Consider the following 14077-nt stretch of genomic DNA (forward strand, 5'->3'; position numbering starts at 1 on the left):
GATGTTTTTATTTTATCCAGTTCCTGTTATAGAGTTTTACATGTATTTGAGGATAAGATAATGTTTCTCATACTGCATAGCGGGAACGTTTAGCTATGTACCGACATAAGCTTATTTAAACTGTTTTGAAGTAGCCCGCTGATAAAATTTCAATCGCTAATTTCCATTCTTGCTTATGAGTAATGAATAAACAAAAAAAGAGATATGTTTGATTTTAAACAAAATAACTTTTATCTACCATTGCTTTCTACACAAACTCTTGACAAAATCGGTTTTCAGAGGTTTATTAAACTCACACAGAGATAAATTTCAATTGTTTTACAATGTCAAAAAAGTTTCACAAAATCATTTGCACATCTTTTAGAAAGTAAAACGTCAAGCTTTACTTCCGCTTAACAAACCCACTATACGATAGCATGAAGAAAGTTGAAATACCAATATAATACAAAAGGTCATATTTTTTATTGAATATAGTTCGGCACAATTAAAAAATACAAATACTAGTCATTTAGATATTTGAGTGTAAATATGGTATATAACAGTGTGTTCATGTAGATAATAAATGCAACACAACACATCATTAGCTGCCATTTTATCGAATCTTTATCAATAACAGATGTGGACATACAACATGTGGATCAGACATTGCATGTGACACTAAGTTATTGGTCTTTTGACGACGCTTCTACGTAAATCAAACAATGTTCTGTAGGTTCTTCTTTTAGTGGTGTGTTTTCAATGTCCTTATTCGTGCTTTCTTTTGGGTTGGATCCTGAAAAAATTAAATCACACAATTCAAAAAGCTTTGACATTTATATTTATGAATGAGAAAGGAATTCAATCAATTCCATCACATGATATTGACAAATAATGTTTGAAAAAGAGCAGTCAGCAAATCTTACGTTTTTGTTTTGCCCTAAAGCTACACCTCTGTAACATGAAATCTGAAAATTTACAAAGCAAGGTTAATTTTAAACAAACTGAATTATAATCATTATGTTTCATACAATTTCTTTCGAAAATGAAATACATACATGTATATAATGCATTTAAAGGAGCAACGTAAAATCTGTACATACCTCTTATAAAGAAATGTTCTTTCGTTGAACAATGTGCCAAACATATGAGAATAAAAACTATAACTGCAACAATACCAAAGCTGATAGGGATGCTGCAAAATTTAAAATATATATTTTCTTTGTTTGATATTTGAAAGAAATCTTATAATATGTTTTCTTTTCTTTTTGGTTTTAATGTAGAGGATGTCCTCTATATAAACAGAAAAACATAATCAATTACATAAGCTTGGTATCCAGCTCCCAGCTTCGTTCTTGATGGTTTGACTTCAGTTTCTGATTCAATGATGCTGTTGGTTTTATACTTTCTGTTTTAATAGTGGTTTCCACAGTGGATGGCGTAGTAATGGCTAAATATCTGCTTCTGTTACGTGCTGTGTAAACTAAGTCGTAGCACTCAGAATCTACACGTAATAGAGAAGTAAAAATTGAATTCAGAGTTTTAGTTTTTGACTACAGTTTATCCTGTTTTTCTTATCATTAAATGGGTCATGGGGTGATATTATTAATATTCAATAATCCAGTAGTGATATTTTATATAAACAGGGATTCAGAGACTTTATAAAAACCTATTAAAATACATGTGTGCTAAGCGGAAGATGTTATACTGAAATAGTTTTCCTCTTTCGATGGTACTATTCATTTTTCTTTTCTTTTTTTTATTTTCATTTTTGGGACAATACTACCATAAATGCAATGAAATTGCAAAGAACTTCGTACATAATTTCAAAGTAATACTTACAATTATAGCTCTTGTTAGATAAATAAACTTCTGGACAACTTTGACATGTTGCATTATAGTTGCTCTGTATTCTGGATCCACCGAAACTGAATTCTGCGCACACATTTCCTGGTAACATTCAAAGTACAATTAAGTTGTTGCATAAAAAAATGATATATTATCATTATTAGTATAAATTGACAAAGTCAAGTGATTTCATACAGCGGCTCTTACCAATTATATTTCGAATCGGTGCACACACTTCTACCGTTTCATTGATCCAAGCATTTATAACACAGTGGTATTCAAATGAGGTACAATTTTCAGAAAACTTAATGTTTTGGCAGCCTTTCCTTGATGCTGCTTCTTTCCAGTCCTCAGCTGATTTTGGGCAAGTGTCTACATGTACTGCAGTTTGTTTTGATTCTTTGCATTCTTTGTCATCAAGTAAATACACATATTCCTATAATATACATATTCCTATAATATATTAGTGATATATGATCAATGAAGAAACGTCGAAATACTTTTGCTTATCGAAAAAGTTGCCGTTAAATAAAATAAATTTTATAATTAATTTCTATATATTTACTTGATTTTGCAAGTAACGATATCCAATGCAAGCTATATGTAAAATACAACTGTATTTTTTCAATAGAGACAAAATTTATACCTGATTAATAGCTATAATATAATTGAATGCAATCTTACCGTTGATACTGTAAGCAGAACAAACGCAGTTACCATTGTAATAAATAGTGTGCAATCCATTTCCATCCTTTGAATTGTGAAGAAGAATCCCCTGGGAAAATGAAATAATTATCACATTGCCCTTTAAATGAATATTTGAGAAAAAATGACAATTAATTAACTAGCTACATATAATTATGTAAATAGTAGAGTGCAACCTTACTTTTAAGATCATCAAGCGTATTCCATTAAAATCTGTGGTTTAAAGAATAGATTGCTTTTATTTGACTAGCTCATCATGTAGGAAAGGTTATATAAACCAAACATATCTGGTGTCGGCAAAAGTGTCATACGTATTCTGTGTCTTGTCGGGTATTTCCATTATCTCAACATTTAAAAATAGATTTTGTGTACCTGTATAATAGAACATGTTTTTAAAATCCATGAAAACACATATCCTTTACATTAAAATTAGAAAACCCTTAACAGTGTGATTCATATTTGATATATACAATCAGCTATTTATCAATATTTCAGTTGAAATGTCTAAATTAAAAGAATCTTTTTCAAATATATCCACAGAACATTAACAGGGTGCTGATCTCTCAAATTAGGGACTCTGACGGCCCAAAAGTCTTTCATATATAACTCTTCAGTGATCAATATTTTGTTATAAATTACTGAAGCAAAAATGCTCGTAAACATGGATTATGAAATGTAATATGAAGATAACGAACAGTATTCAATCTCGAAAGTCCAATGAAACGATAAAAATTTGGAGCAGAGCAAACACGGACCTAAAAATTTCGAAGTGGGATCAGGTGCCATGTAGGAGTGAGCATCCCCCGCCGACCAGTCACACCTACCGTGTGCTCCTTGTCATGATCAGGAATCAAACACCGGAAAAATCCGTAGACAGATCAGTGTATAAATAATGAGCTAACAATAAGTATGAAAAACGTCGGTCAGCATTTGACTCAATGATAGGTTGTTTGTGCAGACAAGGTCATTGAATCGACCGAAAAACTTGCGAAAAGATGACTTCAAACGAGACTGTTGATATCCTTGTTTCGTCAACTAGTTTGTGAATAGCTTGCCTTGTTTTAGAAATTGTTCATGCCTGGAGCATGCTCTTGTGTATTGAATCAACTGAGAGACATGAACCCCATATGCAGGTGATAAGGGAATATTGCTACAAAAGTAAGGGAAGTTGACGATTGAATAGTTGAAGTCATCACGTTTGTCATTAAGCTTTCTTGTTAGGTTACCATTAATGTCTTTTTCTAGTATTATCTAAATATGAAACAGATGTGTCAGAATATGTGGTATCTTTACTTTCAAGCTCACTGTGATATATCGAGTCGACATACGAATGAAAGTAACTATTGTCAAATGATAATACGTCGTCGATATATGTCGAGTTGAAGGTCACAGCAAGTGTTTTCTTCTCCTCATGTAGAAGTTTTTGAATAAATTCTGCTTCATATGAATACAAAAATAGGTCTGCTAATAAGGGGGCGCAATTGGTACCCATGGGGGAAAAGTTTTGTAATAATTACGTAATAAGGGGCCTAAAGGGACCGGAATGCTAAATTTATGACGCTTTATATCTGTGAAAGGGGATATATTTTGAAAAGTAATATTGATTTAAAATTTTCAGAATAATGTTCTTAATAGTATGCACCCTTTCGATTTTTGCAAAACGGCACCTTTAAGGACTCGAAGGGCTGGCCCCTAAATATTTCTTCTCTATATATCTCGAAATCGAAAAGAAACTTCTGAATAGTTGTTGAACATAATGTCTTTAATATCACAAGACTTTTCAAATGATATAAAAAAAAAGAGGCTGACCCCTCTAATTAGGAACTCAAAGGGGCCATAAATCTTTCATCGTTAACTCTTTCACGATAAATATTTTGTTATAAATTACTGGGGCAAATATGTTCTTCTTAACAATCTACAACTTTTGATGATATATTTCATAATAATGGACCATAAGTGGCCAGAATGCTAAATCTTTGACGCTTTATATCCCGAAAAGGGGGAATTTTTTGATAAGTAATATTGAACAAAAGATGTTCAGAATAATGCTCTCAACATTATGCATCCTATCAATTCTTGTAAATTGGTCCCATTAAGGTTTTGAAGGCCTTGCCTTTAAATATTCTCCACTTCAATTCTCGGAAACAAAAATAAATTTGTTAAACTAAAAATGTTCCAAATCATGATACCTTTCGGTTGATATCAAGAAAAAGATGCTGACACCTCAAATCAGGGGTTCAGAGGGACCGAAGGATTTTAATGTACAATTGTTAAATAATCAATGTTTAGTATACATCGGTAAAATAAACATGTTCATTAGAAATATCTCTGTAGCTAGTTATTCGTTTATATCATGTAACGTTATAAGAAGTCTTTAGAGGAAACGCGCTAAATTTTTGTTTCTTTAAGTCTGGTAATCTTAATATCTCAATGTCAATGTCAAAATCGTATCTCGTCTGATCAAATATCGGACGGAAGACCTTCTCAATGTTCTTACAAGACCTTATCTAGTTATTTATCTATTTTCATTAATTTTCATGAATTCAAATAATGTAGAACATAACAGGGAAAAAATCTCGAGCAATTATTATTTTTTTTTTTTGCCAAAAATAAATAAATAAATAAATAAATATACAAATCAAAACATAGGAAAGCGAGAATAGGAGAAGTCCGTCTTACATGCTTATATTTTTTTTTCCTGGTAAGTGGCATAATTACATTAATTTATGTATTTAAATGATAAACATTAAATTCTTATTGTTTATCAAGGTTTAAATCACTATCGCGATGCACAAAAATAGAGAAATTTAAGCAAATGAATTTTTGCATAGATAGTACCAGCATTCTCTATGGAATCAGAAAGGGCAAAGATGCAAATATTTTTGCATAAAGCAAAAAAATCTTAATAAATGGGTAAATACACAACGAAAAGTAAATGTACATTGATTATTTGTTTTTCAAATGGAACAAACATGATCGTAATGAGTAAACAGGATGTGCCTTTTTATGCAAAATAGTTCTTTCTTAAACGTCAGCTGGATTTAGTTTCTCTTTGTGTTGCCACTGACAGGATTAACATTTGTTTTCATTTCTATTGAAGCCACGGCTTAATAAACTAAAGAAAAAAATTAACATGAAAATGGAACAATTCAGTAAAAATCCGAAGAATGGAATAAAATATCGTTTACGCAACTCTGTTCTTACAGATGAAGTATTGCGTTGCACACAATTAAGAAGCATCTATATAATTTGAGAGTATGATTATCTTAATTTAAGTCAGAAAATGGCTTTACTTGAGTAAGGCTAAGAATAACTATCCTGTGTCAATAAATATTTCTTATTCATATTTCACACCTTTACATTATAAAACGTTGTATCTCAGATACGTACTTATGTAGGTCAGTCAAAGAAAAACGTAATAAATACATGGACATTATGTAAGACTCAACCAGTTGTTTCCAGTGCATGGGAAATATATGCTTTCTTTCCGGTTTTCTTAGGCCTATAGACTGATTAAGAAATGCTGATTTAAACATTATAATTGATATTTGTGCATACTTACCACTGTTAAGGCATACTATGAAGAAATCAACAGAATATGCAATGTAGGTGTGCATAAAAGATACCTTTTCAAACTGAATTTATTTTTGTAAAGCTCGTATATTATCCCATGACTTTAGTATTAATTGAAATAACATAGTATACCCCACTCTGTATTGAATCTAGTTTTTCACCTTATTTGACAGGTACGTGATAAATGCATATAATGTTAACTGCATGGAGTTTATAAATAATTTTCAATATCGCAAGGACATACGCTAGTTCAAATTAAAAGTTTAAAAGAGAAATTATTTCTACATATCTTGTGGATTCTGGAAAATGCTGCTACTTAAAATAGAATTTGCATTTTATTAGTTTAAATTTCAAGAAATTAGACTCAAGATGAAATGTTTGTGACATTTACTAAGTATTGCATGCACTTATTAAGTAACGCTCTCGAATTCGGGAAAGCAGCAGCACTTTTCAATTTAAGGAATATTTAGTTTATGCGTATTAAAAAAAACTGGTCAATATTTATTAAGGGTATGCACTTGCAAAAAGGCGATTTAATAAGACGCCTACTTGCAACACATGACAATCCTGTACAGAAAAACACGGTAAAATAAATTCAATACATTCTCCCAAAAATTATTAAATAATGGCACTAAACAAAGGCCTAATGTTGGTATTAATGATCTATATAACAACTTACTGTAAATAATATTCTGTTTAATAATAAATTACATTTTCATCGTAAAAAAATTACTTGATCAGCCACTCACTCCACATAAAATGCAGCATATTTTACCATGATGACGTCATGTCGACAAGTGCATTGTGATCTGTGACTTTTACGTCTATGCTTATGCCTTGCTGTGCAGGATATAACTAGCGCCAAAAATGATTCCAGTGGTAAGTTTTCATGTAGTTCATTACACTTATACAGTTTATAATAGCAAATTAATTCAATTTCTGGTATTTTGAGGATTTGCTGTTTTTGTGTGATGTCACAGTAAACTTTTCCTATATACATGTAGATTAGGTCCTGTCTCCTTTATGCAGCCTTATTATTTATAGAAAATATTTTTATATCTTCTGACATAAGCGCAAAATATACCAATCTTTTGAAACTGCTCAAAACAGTTTGGAGTAAACTTGCTTGATTTCTTTTTTAATACCAGCTCATTTGTCCTTGATTTTGATTAATGGATTGTAGTAATTTGAACACTTGTTTTTATCACTCGATCTTCCTTTATCCAACTACACTTTTAACCTTGTTCACAGTGAGCTTTATACTTGCAAAATTAGACAATTGTTAATTGCTATGTCTTGGTCCCCATCCAAGATTAATTCCCGATTGTCGAAATCAGACTTTTGAGAAGAAATTTCGAACACAATTATAATTTGCACTAGTATGAGTCATCAAGAGCACCCAGTCACTGAGAATTGAATATGGGGATTCTCCGTAACGATCCCAAGTGGCTCCAATGGAGGATTTAAATTACGGAAACATCTATTAAATGCTTATCATGATTTTCTTTTACTTTTTCAATTCAAATCATTTCACAAAGAAAACCTAGTTATAGGTCACCAATTTAAGTTCCAAAACGCATTCAGTATCAATATGTAAAAAAAAAAAAAAGCAAAACTGATATAAATGATACTGGATATCTTTGTAAAACTTACATTTAAATTATTGCAGGAATTGTTAACAATTTAACTGCACCTTCACGTGATTACATGAATCAAATATTTCAACTTTAATTTATTATCAGTCCATATTTTTATGTTGCTCTCAATTTCATGGATTTTTATATATATATATACTTTTGTATAAATTTGTATCCAAAGGATATGAACATACATATATGCTCTCTTGTTTTGAGTTAAGAAACAATATTTCTTCTAGCATTTCGCTTACGGTAACAAATGTTTTGCTTAATATTGTATCGTATTATGTGATTTTGATTCATTCTCTGTATGTTATCCCCTTCACGCTATGCTTTGAATCTCTTCCTTAGATAAAAACCGTGCTAAGATATTAAAATCTATAAATTTTGGAACATTCAATAGCAAGAAAATTACCTCATTTTCACTAGATATGCAATGACCAAAGCTCCGAGTGAAAATATTATATTGTTCTGCATTTTCAGAACTTCACAGGACTAAAAAAATCCTCAAGTGAACCTTAAATTAAGAAAAAAAAACATAAAAATGTCAAAGAACAAGGTGCCTTTATTGGTCCTGTGATTTCATGTATACTTTTTACTGTCTCATCCGAGGGAACGATCACCACTTTAAACAGTGGATTTAAATCCTCGACGTAAGGATCCCCTCCTTCGCCGCGACTCTAGAGCAAATGCTATAACCACTACTCCCCGCGGACAAAGTAAAGCATATTAAGATAAGATCATTACGTTATAGACTTTTTATCTTCAGCTATTAGGGGAGGTCTGGGAAGCAAGATTTGGTTAGAATAAAAAAAAAGTTTGTTTTTCTATTATTATTTTACAATTATTATTCTGGTACACAGACAAAAGAGTAAAGAAAGACAAACTAACATTCAGTATTTTGCACTGGAATTCATTTACTCTACATGACCTGAACAGCTGTTTGTATTTGTTATTATTTAGGAAAAAATTAGAGTCAGTTTTTTTTTTCTTTATTCTTCATGTCATTTAAGACAAAGTTGTTCAAAGCACATTTAAAAAAAACAAAAAAGTACTTGCAACACTTGCTTGCACTTTTATTTTAAACAAAAGGGCTTTATGGTTTTCTTTTTTTTATAAAATGTAGCCTCGATTCTCCCTGTGAGGTAAAACAAAAATTCCATTCCATATCGCAATAATACGATTCCTAAGCTTCCTATAATTTAGATAATGATACTTTGTTACCTCAGTGCACTTCGAAAAGAGCAATGAAAGTGACACTAATGCTTACATAAACTTGATTCGATGGATAAGTTGAAGATGATTATGTTTTTGTGTGAAGTTTTTTTTTTAATTTGATTTTTTTTTATGTTTTCTCCAAAACTTAAATCTGAATACATCACTCCAAGTTTAAAAAAAAAATATTTACATTCGCAAAAAAAAAAAAATACTATTTGTATATGGACATGCTTTAATTGGATAATATCAATAACAAATTTATTTCTTATCGGTACAGGTATTTTTTTTTTTTTTTTTTTATATTTTGAATTGAAACTAAGCTGATCAGTTTGTACATGATAGGTGTATCCCCGTTATATTCCTTTTTATTGTGCAATTACTGATTACACATAGCGCAGACACTTAATGTCAATAATATTTATTCTATCATCTTGAACAAATATCAGATATTATCTTTTTGGATGCAACTGAGAAGTTTGCCGTTTGTTGTTTTGGTCTTGCAAGCTCATCTTTAAATATTTTAACACTAGGCTATTTTTTTTTAAAATCAAAATTACTATATTTCTCTATTTTGCATTGAAAGTTTCACTTTTTACTGGTTATTATCCTACAAGTTGCATTTCGTAGCCTTTCGTTTCTTGTTAGCTTGCAATCCTTCTAAGTTCATTTCATAGGGACAACAATTTCTTTTTTCTTGTTGCATGAATTTTATTTTTATGTTTTGTTGCTTCGATCCGATGTTAACCATAGAACATGCCCATTTTTATCAACTTTGATTTTATGCACAATTATCTAATTCACAAACAGATGAAAACATTTCATAATAGAGGCGTCTGCTGTGTGTAGGGGATTTAAATGATTCATTGTATATCTAAACACTGACACTAATTCGTGACAGTAAGTGACCATTAATGCATGCAGAGCTTCTTTTCGTATAAAACATATGATATGGGGTATTTTTGTACTTCATAACTGAAATTTCCAACCGCTTAAATATTGCCAACTCGGCGTAAAACAATAGTAATCAATCAATCCATCCCATTAAGACATTTTGGTGCACGCCTACAAGAATTATAATGTAACATGTAAACGTTACAAATGTTATATAGAAATACAATAACCAGTTACTCAACCTGAAGACTATCTTAGAGTAATAGCTATTTGTTACCGCTTCTTTAACTTTGTTTTGTACGAATTCAAAAAGAAATTAGATTTTTCTTATTTTTGTAGGGTCAATTGTTTTGTGGTTTGAAGAAAATTTATTTGTTTGAGAGAATTATATCGCGAGGACGAAGTAGAAATGTCATACAAAAGATCGGCATTCTCTGCAACGTATGTGAAGGCATTACTAGATTATCGTCATTAATATTTCTAGCTTGCTCCCTCCCCCCCCCCCCCCCCTCCACCTTTTTCCCTAGAATGTATTCTTGCATTGTAATAATGGAATACAATAAAAAAAAATCGGTTAAAAAAAAAACTAGTGCATGAGTCATGATATGTGAATATAAATAATATAGAAGAAACAAGCAGTCATCCATATCCTTATACATGTAGATGCAATTTTATCATTAAATGCCTATCCCACCAAAATTTCCAAATATAAGGAGAGGTGTCTCATTTAGAAAAAACTAAAATAATAGATAGCTGTAAAATTAATGGGAGATCTAATGGATTTACTTTTTTATTATGATATGTTTGCTTATAAATACGTTTTGAATACATTTAATACCACGTACATGTACGAGGGGATACAAAAAATGCAGATTCACGCTTCGAGACAAATACACGAACATGAAGTTCAAAATATTCAAACATTTTTTTTCATTTAAGTGGTATTTTATAGCTAAAATTTCATTGTAAGAGTTATATCCATGTTAATGTAATTAAGACATCATTTTTCTAGATAAGTGAAGAATTGGCAGGGGAATTATTGTTACAACATGTTACTACATGTTTATTGGGAACTATAGATAGTACTGATATCAATATTTTTCTTGATGATACATCATTATAAAAGTGCTCTGAAGAGAGAGTTTTATGCATCTCGAAGTTAAGTATTATCGGCGACAGCACCGGATGGCCAAAGCTTGCATTTTTGATTAGACATTATAGACAAAATAATGATTTCTTTTTGTATGGAAATGATTTTTCTGGAAAATCTTGACAAATTCTTCTTCGTATGGACGATGTACCCTGCAAAGTTTGCACTAAATGCAATGAAAGCGATCCACAGCATTTTTGAAAAGCTGCTGTGATTTGTTATAAATTCAAATAAATGCTGATTTGCAAAAATATACCCATGATAAAATCTATAAGTTTTTAAAATATAAAAAGGATCAGAGATTTTTTTTTTTTTTCGTAGCATCTATTTTTCTTATAGTTTTGAGGTTTACTGAATGAAAATCATAAAAGATGTTGGGAAATATTTGCTGTTTTTTTTTTTTTTTTGTTGTTGTTGTTTTTTTTTTTTGTTTTTTTTTTGTTTTTTTTGTTTTTTTTTGTTTTTTTTTTCTTGATAGATTTAGATGGGATTTTTGTTTGACAGTTAAAATGGTCCATAGTATCGATTAACATGACAAGAAAATTTGTTTGTTTGTTTGTTTAACGTCCCTTCCAGAATTTTTCATCTATATTGAGACGCCATTACTTGCCGATGGAGAGCTGCAAATTTAGACTTGTTCTCGGCACTAACGGCCTTTGAGCAGTGAAAAAAAAAATCGGAATTCAAGTATGAAAAGTTCATATGTATTTTTTCAAACTGAGCAAAGTTTGGCACAATTCAAATATTAAAGTAAAATAGAGCATATAACAGTATGTGCATGTAGTTAATAAATGCAACACAAAATTTTAGGTTTAGCTGCCATTTTTCAGTCTATATCAAGAACTGACGTTGCATACAACAAATGGATCACGTATTATATGTGTCACCGAGTTGTTGCTCTTCTAATGATGGTTCCATCTTAATAAAACAATGATCTGTAGTTTCATCCTTTAAAGGTGTGTTTTCAATGTTTGTATTGATATTTTCGACAAGGTTGATTTCTGAAAGAAAAATACAGTATTAGTTAAATACATGAATATCTTTCAAAGAGACAACAACAAAAAACAGCAAAAAAAAAAAAAAAAAAAAAAATCAGATGCAAATGTTAATGTTATACAAAGAGTAATAATTAAAAATCATACGTTTTTGTCTTGTCCGAAACCTGCAAATCCGGGACATCATATCTGTAAAGACACAAATTTAAGCTGACTTAAAACAAACGTATTTCTATTTTTTTTTCAAACAGTCCAGTTTTTCAAAATGAATGTATTTTAAGAAATTAAAGCAGTATATACCTTCTATAAAGGAACATTCTTTCCGTGAACGATATACAACACATATAAGAATAACAACTATTAGACTGGCAATTCCAACACAGATTGGGATTCTACGAGGAAAAAATATAGAAATTTTTATTCATTTCTTATTTTTAAAAAATATGGTTTGACGTATGTTTTATTTTTTTTAGTTTGAACATAGCAGGTTTCCAATACCTGGATTGTCGTTTAACTAAATAGAAAATAAAAGATCATTACATTATTTTGGTATTTAGATCTGAATCTGAATCCGGGTCAGTTGAAGCTCCTTCCTGTCCGGAGGGTGTTATGAATTCTTTACTGTCTGTTATAGCCGTGATCTTCAAAGTAGACGGAGTTGTAATAACTATTGGTTTGCTTGTTTCACCTGTTTTGTTGACTAAATCATAGCACTCAGTATCTACAAACGGAGGAGAAATAGCAAATATTTTACTTTACACTAAAACGTCATCTATTTATCTTATGTACAGATATGGAATTTCGCAAGTGAAAAAAGATACAAGAAATATGTTAAGAATTAGAACTGAAATGTTTGACTCGTCTTTTCATATTGCATTCTATAAAATGTAAAAAAAAAAAAAAAAATGATGTTCCATCACAAATGTTCTCAAAATTCAAACTACTTCGTACATTTATAGCTCTCGTTAGAGAAAAAAAATGCTGGACATTCTTGGCATCCTGCGTATCCGTTACGCTGTATTCTTGATCCACCAAAACTGTACTCTGCGCATACATTTCCTGATAAAAGTTATGTTACAATAGATTAAAACATGCGTTATAAAAATGAAATAAGACGCAAACCTTATTTAATATTAATTGACAAAATCAGCTGACATCATGATGCTTCCCTTACCAACGATGGTTTGAATTGGTGCACACACTTCTATTGTTTCATTTTTCCATGCATTTAGTACACAGTGGTATTCAAATGAAGAACAAGAGTGGCTGATGTTTTGGCAGCCTTTCCTGGATGCTGCCTCTTCCCATTCCTGTTCTGATCGTGGACAGGATTCTACACGTTTTGCAGTTTCTTTTGATTCTTTACATCCTTTAGATGCATCAGATAAATCTGCATGTGTCTAAAAACAGTGGATGAAATGATATTGAATTAATCCCTCTGGCTTAAAATACTTAGTATTTAAATATTACTAATTGCAAACGGAAACGATTACTTTGCTAGTTGTACAAAACAAGTATACCAATCTAGATTTTTTTCACGAGAAGCTACATTTAAATACATGTGCATATCATTTAAACGCTCGTAGTCTTACCGGTGATGCAGAGTGCAATACAATACAAATGGTAAGGAATAATCTGAGCTGTAATTCCATTGTTTTCATTGCAAGGAAAAATACCTGTAAAAAATAAATAATTATTGCAAAATTCTAAATGAATAAAAAACAGAGTAAGTGTTGATTATTTTTTGATAGATAAGCATTCTGTGAACAGTTGAATTCAACCTTACTATGTATTCACCAAGTGTATCCCGACAAAAACTGCGGTTTTGTGGTAAGGTTGATCTCATACGACTGACTGAATCTTGCAGAGAATGATATATAAACCAAGTACATGTATTTCGCAGTGTTTTGTCGGGTATTTCCATTATCTCACCGCTTAAAAATAAATTCAGTCTAGCTACCTGTATATAAGACAAAAGGATGAGACTGTACCTTTAAATACTGTAAAATACAAATTCTGTTCAAAAGTGTATCTACCTCGGCATGTATTTATGTCATCTAACAGAGTGATTCGTGTTAAGTTTT

General features: G+C 30.8%; 2 protein-coding genes across 2 annotated transcripts in view; both read right to left on the reverse strand.

The window, feature by feature from the left end:
- Nucleotides 1-331: 331 nt before the first annotated feature.
- Nucleotides 332-2629, reverse strand: LOC133200642 (uncharacterized). The gene is made up of 7 exons (XM_061336423.1): nucleotides 2509-2629; nucleotides 2032-2260; nucleotides 1819-1926; nucleotides 1300-1480; nucleotides 1080-1171; nucleotides 903-944; nucleotides 332-772 (listed from the first exon to the last, which is right to left on the reverse strand). Exons 1-7 carry the CDS (start codon nucleotides 2572-2574, stop codon nucleotides 663-665), a joined length of 828 nt encoding a protein of 275 aa, XP_061192407.1. The 5' UTR covers nucleotides 2575-2629; the 3' UTR covers nucleotides 332-662.
- Nucleotides 2630-11680: 9051 nt separating this feature from the next.
- LOC133200459 (uncharacterized) overlaps nucleotides 11681-14077 on the reverse strand; it is an 84980-nt gene continuing 82583 nt past the window's right edge. Inside the window, exons 1-8 of the mRNA XM_061336248.1 lie at nucleotides 13780-13850; nucleotides 13586-13669; nucleotides 13168-13393; nucleotides 12945-13052; nucleotides 12534-12714; nucleotides 12294-12385; nucleotides 12141-12182; nucleotides 11681-11999 (exon numbers count right to left, since the gene is read on the reverse strand). Coding sequence (XP_061192232.1) covers nucleotides 11866-11999; nucleotides 12141-12182; nucleotides 12294-12385; nucleotides 12534-12714; nucleotides 12945-13052; nucleotides 13168-13393; nucleotides 13586-13669; nucleotides 13780-13839 — 927 coding nt within the window. The 5' untranslated portion in view covers nucleotides 13840-13850 and the 3' untranslated portion in view covers nucleotides 11681-11865. Of the gene's footprint in view, nucleotides 12000-12140; nucleotides 12183-12293; nucleotides 12386-12533; nucleotides 12715-12944; nucleotides 13053-13167; nucleotides 13394-13585; nucleotides 13670-13779 lie in introns of the transcript that reaches the window.

The sequence above is a fragment of the Saccostrea echinata genome, unplaced genomic scaffold, assembly GCF_033153115.1.
Source record: "Saccostrea echinata isolate AGI-Se365-2 ecotype Australia unplaced genomic scaffold, CSIRO_AGI_Sech_v1 ptg000040l, whole genome shotgun sequence".
Lineage (NCBI taxonomy): Eukaryota > Metazoa > Mollusca > Bivalvia > Ostreida > Ostreidae > Saccostrea > Saccostrea echinata.

Coding starts and splice junctions, on each gene's coding strand:
- LOC133200642 (XM_061336423.1), bottom strand. CDS start 2,574: ATGGAAATGGATTGCACACTATTTATTACAATGGTAACTGCGTTTGTT. Junction 2,261..2,508: donor TTCTGCTTACAGTATCAACG/GTAAGATTGCAT, acceptor TGTATATTATAG/GAATATGTGTATTTACTTGA. Junction 1,172..1,299: donor GAGCTGGATACCAAGCTTAT/GTAATTGATTAT, acceptor TAAATTTTGCAG/CATCCCTATCAGCTTTGGTA.